The sequence below is a fragment of the Schistocerca nitens genome, chromosome 4, assembly GCF_023898315.1.
Source record: "Schistocerca nitens isolate TAMUIC-IGC-003100 chromosome 4, iqSchNite1.1, whole genome shotgun sequence".
Lineage (NCBI taxonomy): Eukaryota > Metazoa > Arthropoda > Insecta > Orthoptera > Acrididae > Schistocerca > Schistocerca nitens.
The window spans coordinates 442,605,220-442,618,014 of record NC_064617.1 but is presented as its reverse complement, the minus strand read 5'-3'; the positions used below and the strand labels follow the sequence as shown (position 1 = coordinate 442,618,014).

The 12,795-nt window shown below is 41.0% G+C and overlaps 1 protein-coding gene across 1 annotated transcript; it reads left to right on the top strand.

The window, feature by feature from the left end:
• The first annotated feature begins 746 nt into the window (after positions 1–746).
• On the top strand, positions 747–11,834 carry LOC126251732 (peritrophin-1-like). The gene is made up of 2 exons (XM_049952338.1): positions 747–904; positions 11,086–11,834. The coding sequence occupies exons 1-2, from the start codon at positions 898–900 to the stop codon at positions 11,709–11,711; spliced, it is 633 nt and encodes a 210-aa protein (XP_049808295.1). The 5' UTR covers positions 747–897; the 3' UTR covers positions 11,712–11,834.
• The last annotated feature ends 961 nt before the right edge of the window (positions 11,835–12,795 follow it).

Below are 12,795 nucleotides of genomic sequence, written 5' to 3'. Positions count from 1 at the left end.
CACACACACACTTTCTTCTTTTAGCCAGTTTCTTCAATAATGTACCCTTTCTCACAGCTTCTACTCTGTACGTTTTTGTTGAAAATGTTATGTACCCAACAAAATCTCTGCGTTCTCTTGTAACAAGACTGTCCAAAGTCAATTCTCTTCTTGGCAATTCTGGCAATCGTTTACATTTCACTTTCATACAACTTTAAACTCTGGACAAATATTTTCGGTAAAGTCTTCCAAACATCGAAATTTGTCTTCGATATTAACATATGACTCTTTTTAATCGAAGTCATTTCATTTGCGGAAACTAAATGTGGTTAAAGGTGACCACTTTCCACTCGAAGTTGTTTGTAAAGACTGTGCAGGAAATGAAAATTCTGATTGGGATCTGTAGGAAAGTGGCACATGTTTCGATGAAATGTGAGGGAAAAATTCAGATTGAAAGATAAAATAATCTCATGTGTCTATAAGGGCATAAGGGAAAAACTGATGACTTCCCTCTCGAGAATATACCAGTGGGGGCTCTTCCCTGGAATGATTCTTGTTTCTTCCCGATTGACCAATATGAGTGAAATTTATCGATGAATTCGTAGTAGAAATTGGAAATACTTTAAACGTCAGCACTGAGCAACAAGGAAAGAATGAAGACTCATATCTCCGATAAGAAATCCGATGTACCAGGAATATATTGCAAGGAGAGATAGTAACTTATCGAGACGGAGAAACTGGTGTATATCAGTGTGGTCGCAACACGGAAAAAATGTTATCTTGGCTGGACTAGTGCAAGAGCTCATGTACGGCAAACTGTCTTTATTGGACATGATATAAAACGGCGAAACCCCACCTTAAACGCCCAGAAAGTCGACAAGACGAATTTCCTCGACTTCTGACGGCTCCGTGCTCACAATGAAGTGTAAGTGTTGACGCAAGTTATGTATAGCTCACTTATATGTTGTTTAGAGCATTGTCTTTTTTTATAAGTGGTGATTTATCAAAGGAGAAGTAAGTTATAAGATGTATTACGTGTAACGCGCAACTGTTGAATCTCCCGATAACCACCTGCCAGTTAGCAGAAACTAAATTAAAAAAAAAAATAATAATTATACTTTTTCTTTCTGTAAACTAGAGTTTCGTTAGCTGATGATTTGCATACAATCTGCAATGAGTAGCTTTACCAGATACGAGTTGTCATTTACGCATTGATCATGATATTATTTCTATGAGCACGAGGTACTACTCATTCAGTCCGATATTAACACGGGAACTCCGAACTCACGTATTGTCAAAAAGGATTGGAAAATATATTGATTTCGGGTACGACGTATGAAATCATCACCATTTTTTCATGTCTGTGCACAACAGTGCAATTGCAATGACTGCACATTTAAATATCCGTGTGTGAGTATGTTTATATTTAGTACTTGTAAGTCTTATATCTCTTAAATCTACTTATTTCCTCTCAGCCATGGACAAAAACACACAACTATTAATGTTAATTCCTTTCCACTTGCTTACAGCTCTTTTAAGCACAGCTGCTTGTTGTCTTAATTTAATACAATGTTGGTAACTACTTGTGCTCTTGTAAGCGTTTAGTAGGACCGGAAAGGAAAGGAATGATGATGTTCTCCTCCGAACGGCAGAGAAAGGACTATATGGAACACACTGACAATAAGAAGGGATGATAGGACCAGTCTTAAGACATGACGGAGTGTCTTCCATGCAGCTGCAGGGAGCTGTAGAGGGTGAAAACTGTAGAGGAAGACAGAGACTGGAATATTTTTAACAAATAATGGAAGATTTATTGTGCAAGTGCTACTCTGAAATGAAAAGGGGAAAAAAATAAGCTGGTGGAAAACCGAATCAACCGCAGCGAGGGAAGTTTTGCCGGCAATCTACTAACCATATTAATGGCATGTAAACCACAAGTAATTGACAAATAACTCTGCTGCACGAACGTAAAATGTCCGCAAAGAAAAAATTAATCTGTATAAAAGGAAATAGCTCCGACTACAACAGATCTAGAGAGATATATACGTTACGGGATCAAACCATTTTAATTATTCGGTTCTTTTTAATCCTATTACATGTTGATGTTATGAAAAACAAAATCTATTACTTCTTCACCCATATAGCAACTTTTATGTGGCAACAGAGCTATTAGAAATAACTTTGGAAAAGGATCACAATGATAAGAGAAAAATAAACTCGCCCCTCCACGACGATGTAAACTCTTGATTATTCTTTGTTCCACCGGACTATGATATTGGAGTTAGTATGACGAGTGTTGTGAAAAATCTGATGTCGCTATAATGATCAAGACTCAAGGATCACCTGTTATCCCTATGAGATTCTAGGAAGAATTTGCGCCTGAGTTATCGTCTTTTTTAACTGTAATACGTCGTAGATCTCTCGAACAGAAAATAATTCTCTGTAATTGTTAGCAAGGATAGGTCACACCCGTTTGCAGAAGTGATCCTCTAAACTATCGTTTGGTATCATTGTTACCAATTTACTGTAGAATATTAAGATATTTGCTGATCTCCAGGGAGGTGAGGTATCTCGAACAGAATTATCTACTCCATTCCAACCACTAGCGATGCGATAACCATCGGTCTCCCATGACAAGATGAAACCTATTAATCAAGGCAACGATTCGCATGAAGTACTACTTGACCTACGAACAGCGTCAACACAACGCTTATCAACTGTAGTAGGATCATATGGGGTATCAAAAAATATTTGCGACTGGGTTGAGGATATATTAATAAGAAGGATGTTATCCTTGATGGGGAGTCATTGACAAGCGTAGTAACAACTTCATGAGTGAAACTAGGAAGGTTATGGGAACCAGTTTAGTTTCTGTTATTTAGTAATCACATGGTGGTCAATATTTATAGTAATCTCAGACTTTTCGTAGAATAGTTTAGTAGTTCCTAAAGAGAGTTGTACATATTTTCTGATTTTGGTAAGATTCAGAAGTGATGCAAAATCTGGTAAGTTGTTTAAATGTACAGAAATGTAAAACTGCAGAAGAGTAGTATCATATGACTACAACATCAGTGACTCACAACTTGAAATACTCAATTCATAAAACTCATCCACCTAGGTGGTTGTAACAACTGATGGGAATACCAAACGGTATGATCAGGTGGGACTCCTTGTAGGTTCAGCCTATGGCAAGCTTCGGTTCACTGATAGGATACCGGAAAATGCTGTCAGTTTACAATGGAGTTTGCTTGGAAGACACAAGTACCATCAGTTTTTGAATATTGTTCACATATGTGGAACTCATACCAGTTGGACTCACACGGGATGTTGAATATATAGAAACAAATACGATACTGCAGTGCCTGTGTTATTCCTTTGGACCATCATGCTTCGTAATTCAGAATAACACAAACACTGCAAAATCATATTTGTCCGCCGACAACGGGCAAGCGACTTTCTAGTAAAATGTCTGACCTGTTTTGGAATACACATAATGGATGTAAGGGTACAGGTTGGTCTGGCCGTGAGTCGTGGACGGATGGCCAAATAATAAGGCGACCACTCGCGATAAGCGGAAAACTGTGTTCGAGGCTTTGTCCGGCACAAATTTTCATTGTCATTCCATTCTACAGTTGATGGTTATCCATATGCGCAATTGCGAAATACATTTAATGTATAGCAAGGAGGGTCGGCCCTAATGGTCATAGATTTGTCTGACTCTCAGGAGAGAGACATAGAATTGCTGAGTAATCCGAACTGCAAATCTGCAAATTCTTGAATAAGGACGTCAGTTATCACCAAATGGGCTACTTGGTACGTTCGTAAAACCATTATTAAAGTAAGGAGCAAGGACTGTAACAGATTCCTGAATATTGTTCCCTGAAGGTCACAAAGACACTAATTTCACCGATGCCAGGGGCATTTAGTTAGTCACTCTTCCCACACTCCAAACGAGTATGGAACCGTAAGAAGAGATAAGGGTCCTCTACCATGCAGTTCACAATAGTTTAGGGGTATAGGCGTAGATGTAGTTATAAAATGGACAAAGCACTCGTACTCTAATGAAAAAGAAAAAGAAAAGGAACAGCTATCCTACATTGTCAAATGTGTGGCGGTGAGCCATTCGAGGGTCTAAAATACGGTCCGCCGGCAGTACTCCACAACTCTTCAAGTATTTAGAGAATTAATTTTAAAACCAGTAAAATAACATGAAGAAGCTTCACTTTTCCTGACACTCTCTTATCGTTATTGCTACGTATGTGACACTGGACTGTACACGATTAATCACTATCCAATACATTGAATGTCCTCTGTACGTCTCTTCACATCGACATACCTAGAGCATCCTACGTCCAACTGGACAGGCTTACTGTACTCAAATGTTGGAGTCCCTCTAAAAGTTTTATCCCATTACCAAAATCAGTATCCCTTGATGGTTCAGGTTGTGTCCTTCTAAACGATTGTACCTCTTTGTCAACTTTACTATATTGCTCTTTGCCCCATAATTTCAGTACCTCTTCATCAGTTACTCGACTACTCAAATAAGACTCATCATCCGTCCGTATAACGTCACACTCTCTTATTGAAAAACTCATTCTTTCACTATTTCCAGAGTGAATTTACATCCTGGCTACTTTGGCCAGTGGCAGTTACAGAGGATGGGCAAAGAATGGAACCTTCTCGAGAAATGCATGTTTAAACATAACTCCAGATGCTAGTCAAGCCTACTGGTGGCACTGCTGTGTTTGACCACAAACGGCACTTGGGTAATGTCCTCATTAGGTCGCTAGTGTCTGTATGATCAGAACATCGTTATGTGTAGTTGTGAGTACATTATGTCAGAGCTCAGTGCATTTCATCGTGAGCAAGTTTTTGGTGGTCGCAAGGTTTCCGTAACCAAGCTACCCGGAGTCTTTGGTGTTTCAAGAGGCACCGTATCGAAGATTTATACCGCATACAGGAAAGTGGAGAAACATCTGCTCACAAGGCCTACTAAAGTCATTGAAGAGAATTTGGAAGAGGACGTCAGCTCCAAATGTCACTGCAGAACTGGATGTCGCTCTCACTAACCGTGTCAGCGACAATACAATACAAAGGCGTTCCATGAGCAGGGATTTGAAGAGAGATATGAAATTCCAAAACCATTCATTAGTGATGCCAATCCTCCTAACAGGAAAAGTGGCACTGAAGCAATAAAACCTGGTCTATGGTGCCATGGAAGAGCGTCGTTTGGTCGGATATGTCATGTCTCACACTATTTCCAACTGCCGGCTTAGTCCCATGAGTGAAACACGGCGGAGCCTAAGAGACGATTTGGGCTGCAGTTTCGTGGTACCCCATGCGCTCCCTTGTTACCGTCAAGGATTATGTGTCCCTTTCGGCTGATCAGGTCCATCTCATGATACAATGTTTCTTCCCCAGTGGCGATACTTTCTTCCAAGACGACAAGACCCCTTTCCACAAAGCTCGCATAGCCCAGGAGTGGATTTGTGAGAACGAGGATGAATTTTCGTAACTGCCCTGGCCACTACTGTAACCAGATTTAGAGCCTTAGTGCTCTACTTTTGAGAGAAGGGTCCGTGATCGTATGCGACCTCCATTTCCCTCAGCTGATCTATCCATTCCGAGACTATTGAAAGATGTTTTGAATGCCAATTGATTTGCTGCAGCGAGTTATACATAATGTATTGTGTTTGTGATATTTCCTTATTCTAGTCCACCCCCTGTATCTTACTGCCTAAACGACAAAATCTGTGACTCATTTTACTGTCTAATGTCGTAATCCGGTTTCCTCAACATCATCTGATTTAATTCTAATACAATCCAATATCCTTGCTTCACTCTTATTGATCTTCACCGTAACTCTTTTTAAGACTGTATTAACTCACTAATCTTTCATGTCATTTGCTATTTCGGACAGAATTACAGTGTCATCAGCAAACGTCAACATTTCTGTTTCTTTTCCCTAAACTTTAACTCAGCTTGCAAATATTCTTTACTGCTTCCTCGACGTAGAGTTTGAGTAACATATAGGATTGGGTAATTGGCTGCAAACAGGACTCACTACCATCGGAAAAATTGTATCCCATTATCTTCGTCCCTAATCTGTAAAATGTTTCAGATGAACAGTTTCGTGTAGATGACTATTCTGAGGCCTCAAGCGATGTTATTCTGTACTTATCTTACTAGAAATGTTTACGCATACAAGGGCGTGGGAAAATTGGTTGATATATAAGCTATTCCCCTTAAAAACGTCGGTTCAATAGATGTATTGCAGATGTTGCATTTTTAATCCAAGCACATGGACACTCTGTGGCGAGAGGAGACTTAAGCCCTGCCGCTTTGCTATCTCTGGCATAATGCTGGCGATGAAAATTTCATCACTCGCGGGTGTTCAGTCAATCAACCCCCTAGGTATACCAAAAACTAGACTTGGTTCGCGTCCTCTTCTACGGTGGTACATGTTAGAAATGTGTAGGAAGAAAAATTGTTTTACTAGTGAATGAAGCCCATATTTCTAAGGAAAAAATACCAAAATAATCAAGTAAATATGCTGTAAAAATGTTGAAAGCAATGACAAAAATAAGCAAAAATAAATACACCTCATTATAGTTTCACAGAACTCTTACCTTTTGAAAGGTTTTATAGTAGACAAGAAAGGACATCCTGAGATTTTCTTAAGTAAAATTGCTGCGTCTATCAGTGAAGAATGATTTATACAGTGAAAATGTTCTTATGACGTCACAGGTGCATGTAAAATGCATGAAGTTCTTCTTCGGTGAATTCCTCTTCAGTATTTGTTCTTCACCAGAAAACTTTTTAAAAATTCGACACAGTGTTTTGTATGCGGAATTTATCTCTAGCACTCGATTTACTTCCTCGAGCGCAAGTTTTGCAGCCCCTTGTGTTTCTGGCGCTGAGTGGTTTGTTGAACTGTATTCACAATTTTAGGGCTATGTGTGTTTTGTCTGGGTTTCGTAAAAAATCACGATTTCCTTCAGGAAAAAAAACCCGCCAACACTGATTACTGATGTTCAGTATGTCTTTCACCAGTGATACGGCCGGCCGGAGTGGCCGAGCGGTTAAAGGCGCTACAGTCTGGAACCGCACGACCGCTACGGTCGCAGGTTCGAATCCTGCCTCGGGCATGGATGTGTGTGATGTCCTTAGGTTAGTTAGGTTTAAGTAGTTCTAAGTTCTAGGGGACTTATGACCACAGCAGTTGAGTCCCATAGTGCTCAGAGCCATTTGAACCATTTTTGAACCAGTGATACGGATACATTTCGTCTGTCAGAGGAAGTGAACGTTTCGTGTGCCTGGGACCACCATACCCACCGAGTGAAAACTGGCTGAGGACGTAAAGTCAAATTTGCTAAGAGTTCACGGAATTTGTGAGTTCTAGTTGGTGACCTGACTAACGGTGTCTTCACACTAGAAATAGAAGATCCATATCGGCACACTCAGTTCTGACAGTTTCTGCGAAACTACGTGAACTGTGAACAAAGCACGTCAGGGTAAAGGACTGTTAATCCAGTTCGCGCTTTAACGCTATGTGGAGCAGCATCACGGAGAAATGAAAATAAAATATTACACCGTATACCTCCTGGCCACAAGAAAGTTAATAAAATGGTTCAAATGGCTCTGAGCACTATGGGACTTAATATCTGAGGTCATCAGTACCCTAGAACTTAGAACGAATTAAACCTAACTAACCTAAGGACATCACACACATCATGTCCAAGGCAGGATTCGAACCTGCGACCGTAGCGGTCGCGGGGTTCCACATTGAAGCGTCTAGAACCGCTCGACCACGCCGGCCGGCAGAAAGTTAATAAGTCATTGAAAAATTTAGCGACGGTGGAACGATTTACGTGCCTGAGTATTTCAGTATGAAGAAGAAATGATCTCCTCTCTGCTTTACAGCACTAGACATGCACCGTCCCGATGCATCTGTGGTTTCGTCAATACAAATCTCCATGTAATCGTGCTTCAGTGTATTCTCATTATTACAAATCACTTGTCGAAAACACTGCTGCATATTGTTTTTGCACGTTGAAGATTCATCCGGTATTCTTTCGTTTGCATATTTTTCTAAAAGTACACAAAGCTGCGCATTACTCAGTTTCCACAAAGGAATGCCGAACCCAGTAATGTTAAGCATAAGTCTTTGAAAAATGTACCACTACAACAATGCTTGTAATCAGTTGCTGGTTTTACTTAGATTTATTCTTAAAACGCGTGGATTAATCTGGTGCACAGTGCAGACTGTTTCTTCTGAGAAACAGTCTTCTCAGAAAATAAGATACTGCCGTCTTCACTGAAAATATTTCTTCCAAACTCGTTTACACGTTTGTGTAAGAATGCTGATGAGAGGTTTTGTTGGTATTCCCTAATGACAACAGCGAGAAATCACGCGCACTCGCGCTATCGAGCGTTGCACGTCACACTGAAGCTTAGAACTCGGGGATTCACCGCATGCACCAATGATACCACTCGGATGCGACAACTGATTGATTAAGTGATGAATCATCAGCCCAGACGCAGCACGTTTTTCCCCTTGCAGGATTATTTCACACCATCCTGGGTACACCTCAGCACTGCTTTCTTACGCATTGGACCGAAGTTAACTTTTATAAGCCGATAGAAATCACTGATTTCTGTAAAATATGCTGTTTTAATTAAAAATGGTAAAATAAGTAAGCATAAATATTTTCTTCCGTAATAATGGCAAATAAGCACAAACAAGCATGCACTGAAGTAAGAAATCGCAACACCAAAACATAATTAATGTAGGGTAAAGGAAATCCACCTTCGCTTCTCGTAGCCGAATGTTATGTTCAAACTCAGTGAGGTGTTTGTAATGACGTCTCTGTCGCCTTAAGGGCATTCTTGACTGACATCAACTCTCCACTTCCAATCTCAAAGATAAATAACGGTCACGACAGTTACAGCATGCATTTAAAGCAAACCTGGTTTGCATTCTCATAGTTACGCTACCACAAACTTTCGTTTGTGCCACACAACCAGTCTTGGTATTGTGTCTTTTTTCCGTTCGTTGTAGTAGAATCTGCTTATCTAGGTGTGTCTTACGAAGTCTGCTTTTCCCTAAAAAGTATGGACAAATTATGCATTTTGCTTAGAAATCCGGGCCTTAGTAATGAATGTCGTTTACTAATAATTTTAAAAGTGGGCAACTACAGCTAAAATAGTTATACATGATTGACTGACAGTTCATAAAGTACAAAGGAAATTTTAATACAGGTGTTATAATTATTAAACATAAAGCTGAATGAAAAGACCAAAAGTGAGCTGTTGCTGCATGAATTCGCGTCGATTATAGATCTACACACTTGGTTTCACAGCTTTTAAGTGGCTTCTTCTGGTGTATATGAATGTCATATGGTGTGGGGAATGGTTACAGAAAGCCGCAGTGCAACCGTTTGCAAGGCTCAGAAAAACTCAGCCCTCCTCCATTGATAATACCATCAATGATGAGTGTCATGTGTGTGCTACATCACGAACTATCATCACTTTACTAATTAATATATTTTCTTGTCGGCCTCATGTCAAGCATTGTCTGTTGACGGCAAGAACATATTTTTATCAGTAAAGTGATGGCAGTTCGTGATCTTAACACATGACATTCGTCATAGATTGTGGTTTTCTTATCAATTGAGGAGGGATAACACCCAAACACCAGATGTCAGACACTCAGATCGGTACCGAACGTTGTATGTCGATAGAGTATCAACCAAAACTCCGATTTAGTTCGTAGTATGTGCTGTGGTCGAGTGGAACGGGCGTGAACATTAATTAAAAGTATCACCAGACCTACGTAGCACAGGAAAAGCGTAACTGAGAGTAGCTAATATGTATAGCCACCGTGGGGAAGTTGGTAGAGCGTTAAATTCTCGTATGATGATGCCCGGCTTCAAACCCCAATGACGACATATGTATTTTACTATATTATGCGTAAAAGTGTTATACGGGATAACGTGTTCATGCCATGTAAAAGGGCTGTTTGGAGTTTACAGCAATGTTTTCTTGACAGTCTGCTTTCGCTTTGTTTCTTTGAAAGTAGTAAACCTATAGAGTACATTTGCAGTTTCATAGAATATACAATCAGAACAGGAAAATAAAGAAACAGTTGCATCACGCTTTGGAAAGTAGCAGTAATAATAATAATAATTACTAACAAACAAAATAATAAGATCAATAATGAATATATAACGTTCAACTAGCGAAGCGAAAGCAGACTGCCGAAAGAACGTTGCTACAAATCCCGAAAGTCCTTTTACATCAGGAAAATGTTCTCCCATATAACAGTTTTACGCGTGAACAGTTAAAAAAATGTCTCTAGTGGGGTTTGAACGCCGCGCGGGATTAGCCGAGCGGTGTAAGGCGCTTCAGTCATGGACTGTGCGGCTGGTCCCGGCGGAGGTTCCAGTCCTCCATCGGACATGGGTGTGTGTGTTTGTACTTAGGATGATTTAGGTTAAGTAGTGTGTAAGCTTAGGGACTGATAACCTTAGCAGTTAAGTCCCACAGGATTTCAGACACATTTAAACATTTGGGGTTTGAACGATCTACCTTTTCATCCACGCGAGATCTACAATACACTCACATATATGCTTTTCCTGAGCTCCGTAGCTCTGGTGATATTTTTAATTGCCGTTGACGCGTAATGGACTGGACGAAAGCACACAGCACGAACTAAATCGGTGTTTTGGTTGATACTACACCGACATACAACGTTTGGTACCGATCTGAGTGTCTGACATCTGGAGGTTCGGGTGTGAGAACTTTGCTTAGCCACACCAACGGTTACTCTGCGGCATTATGTAACTACTCCCCACATCATAAGACATAGCTTTTATATGCGCCAGAAGATGCAACATCAAAGTAGCAAAACCGGTTGTGTGGACCTATAATTGAATTGAACAGATACATCCGAAGAGATCTTTCGAACTTTTCATTCTGTTTTATATTTGATAATTTTAACACCTGTCTTAAAAAAATCCTATTTAATGTACCAATTGTCAATTAATCACGAATGTCGTTTACTTAAAATGATATGAAGCTCTATAATAGTGTATTTCCCTGCAGATACAGCGCTGGTGGCAGCGTTTGTGGTACTTGCAGTCACGTGCGTGGCTGGTCGTAGCGTCCCGCGGGACGTCCCCGACTGCCCGCCTCCACAGCCAGGCGTGTCGCTCAACATCACGTTCTACCCTAACGACGAGGACTGCAACAAGTACTGGGAGTGCGACAACGGGAACCTCTACAACGGCACCTGCCCCGAGGGCCTCGTATGGAACCCTAACGTCGACTCCTGCGACTTCCCTTTCAATTACAACTGCACCAGCGGCAAGGAGGCTGCGACCGGTTCCCAGCAGGCAGAAGGCGCGGTGAGCGCCGAGTCTGCCGGCGTCACCTGCCCGGCGGCGAGCGCCGACAGCAGCCACAGCGTCGCCTTCATCCCACACGAGGACGACTGCGGCAAGTACTGGAGGTGCGACAACGGCGTGTTGTTCGCAGAGGAGTGCCCGGAGGGCCAGGTCTGGGTGGACAAGATGAAGACCTGTGACTGGGAGCTCATGTATCCCTGTGAGAAAATTCCCAAATCTGAGGGCTGGTGGTCCTGGATAGCTGTCAAGAGGCGTACGATCCTGATACCTGAACCTGTCAAGAAGTTAGCCGAAATCAAACGCAGTCACGCGCCAGCCTCGTAATCTTAGGCTGTTTAAACGAACAACAGTCTCCAGCTTACAAACTGGCGTTATATTTTTGTTGCTTAATATATAATTTTTCTGTACAGTAAAGCTAAAAAAATAAATCTCGTTATTTAAGCTTTACTAGTATTGTCTTTTGTAATGTCGATCATGCTAATCTGTTTTCTTGTACGAAGTGTCATGCCCCGTAATGATGGTGGCCTCTGTTACGTTCGGCAGTAAGTACTTCACGGCCAGCCTTGTTCCGTTGCAGATGTAACAACGGTAAATCAATAAATAAGAGTTAACAATAATGTCACTGTCAAATTTCCGAGTTCGTCCCCCGTTATATTGAAGTCCGATAGTACTATCTCCGAGACGGGTATTGCTGCTTTAATTTATTCTAGCGATATGAATTACTGTCACTTTACCATTATATTTCGTTTGTAGGCATTTGATTGTTTATTAATTTTCTTAATTGTTTCATCTTAATGTAGAAATTTGAAGTAAATCGGCCAATAACATTCACGAAAATCGCTCAAATACATTTCGAGATGCTTGGTAACAACGTTTCTCAAATATATGTTAAAAGCCAGATTACGAAATCTTATGTAGACAGGACCTTCGTCTTGTCTTGGAGGTAAGGAATGCAAAACTTCATCAAGATCGGAATAAAACTGTAGATTTTTATGAATTAAAAACAAGCAAACGGACACTTTTACACACACACACACACACACACACACACACACACACACACACACAGTGTGTGTGTGTCCTGTGTGTATGCTGAAGAGCCAAGGAAACAGGTACACTTGCCTAATATCGCGTATGTCCCCAACGAGCAGGCAGAAGTGCCGCAACACGACGTGGCATCGACTCGACTAATGTCTGAAGTAGTGCTGGAGGAAACTGACGCCATGAATCCTGCAGGACTTTTCATAAATCTGTAAAAGTACAAGCGGGTGGAGATCTCTTCTGAACAGCACGTTGCAAGGTATCCCAGATATGCTAAATAATGTCCACGTCTGGCGTGTTTGGTGGTCAGCGGAAGTGTTTGAACTAAGAAGAGTGTTCCTGGAACCACTCTGTAGCAATTCTGGAC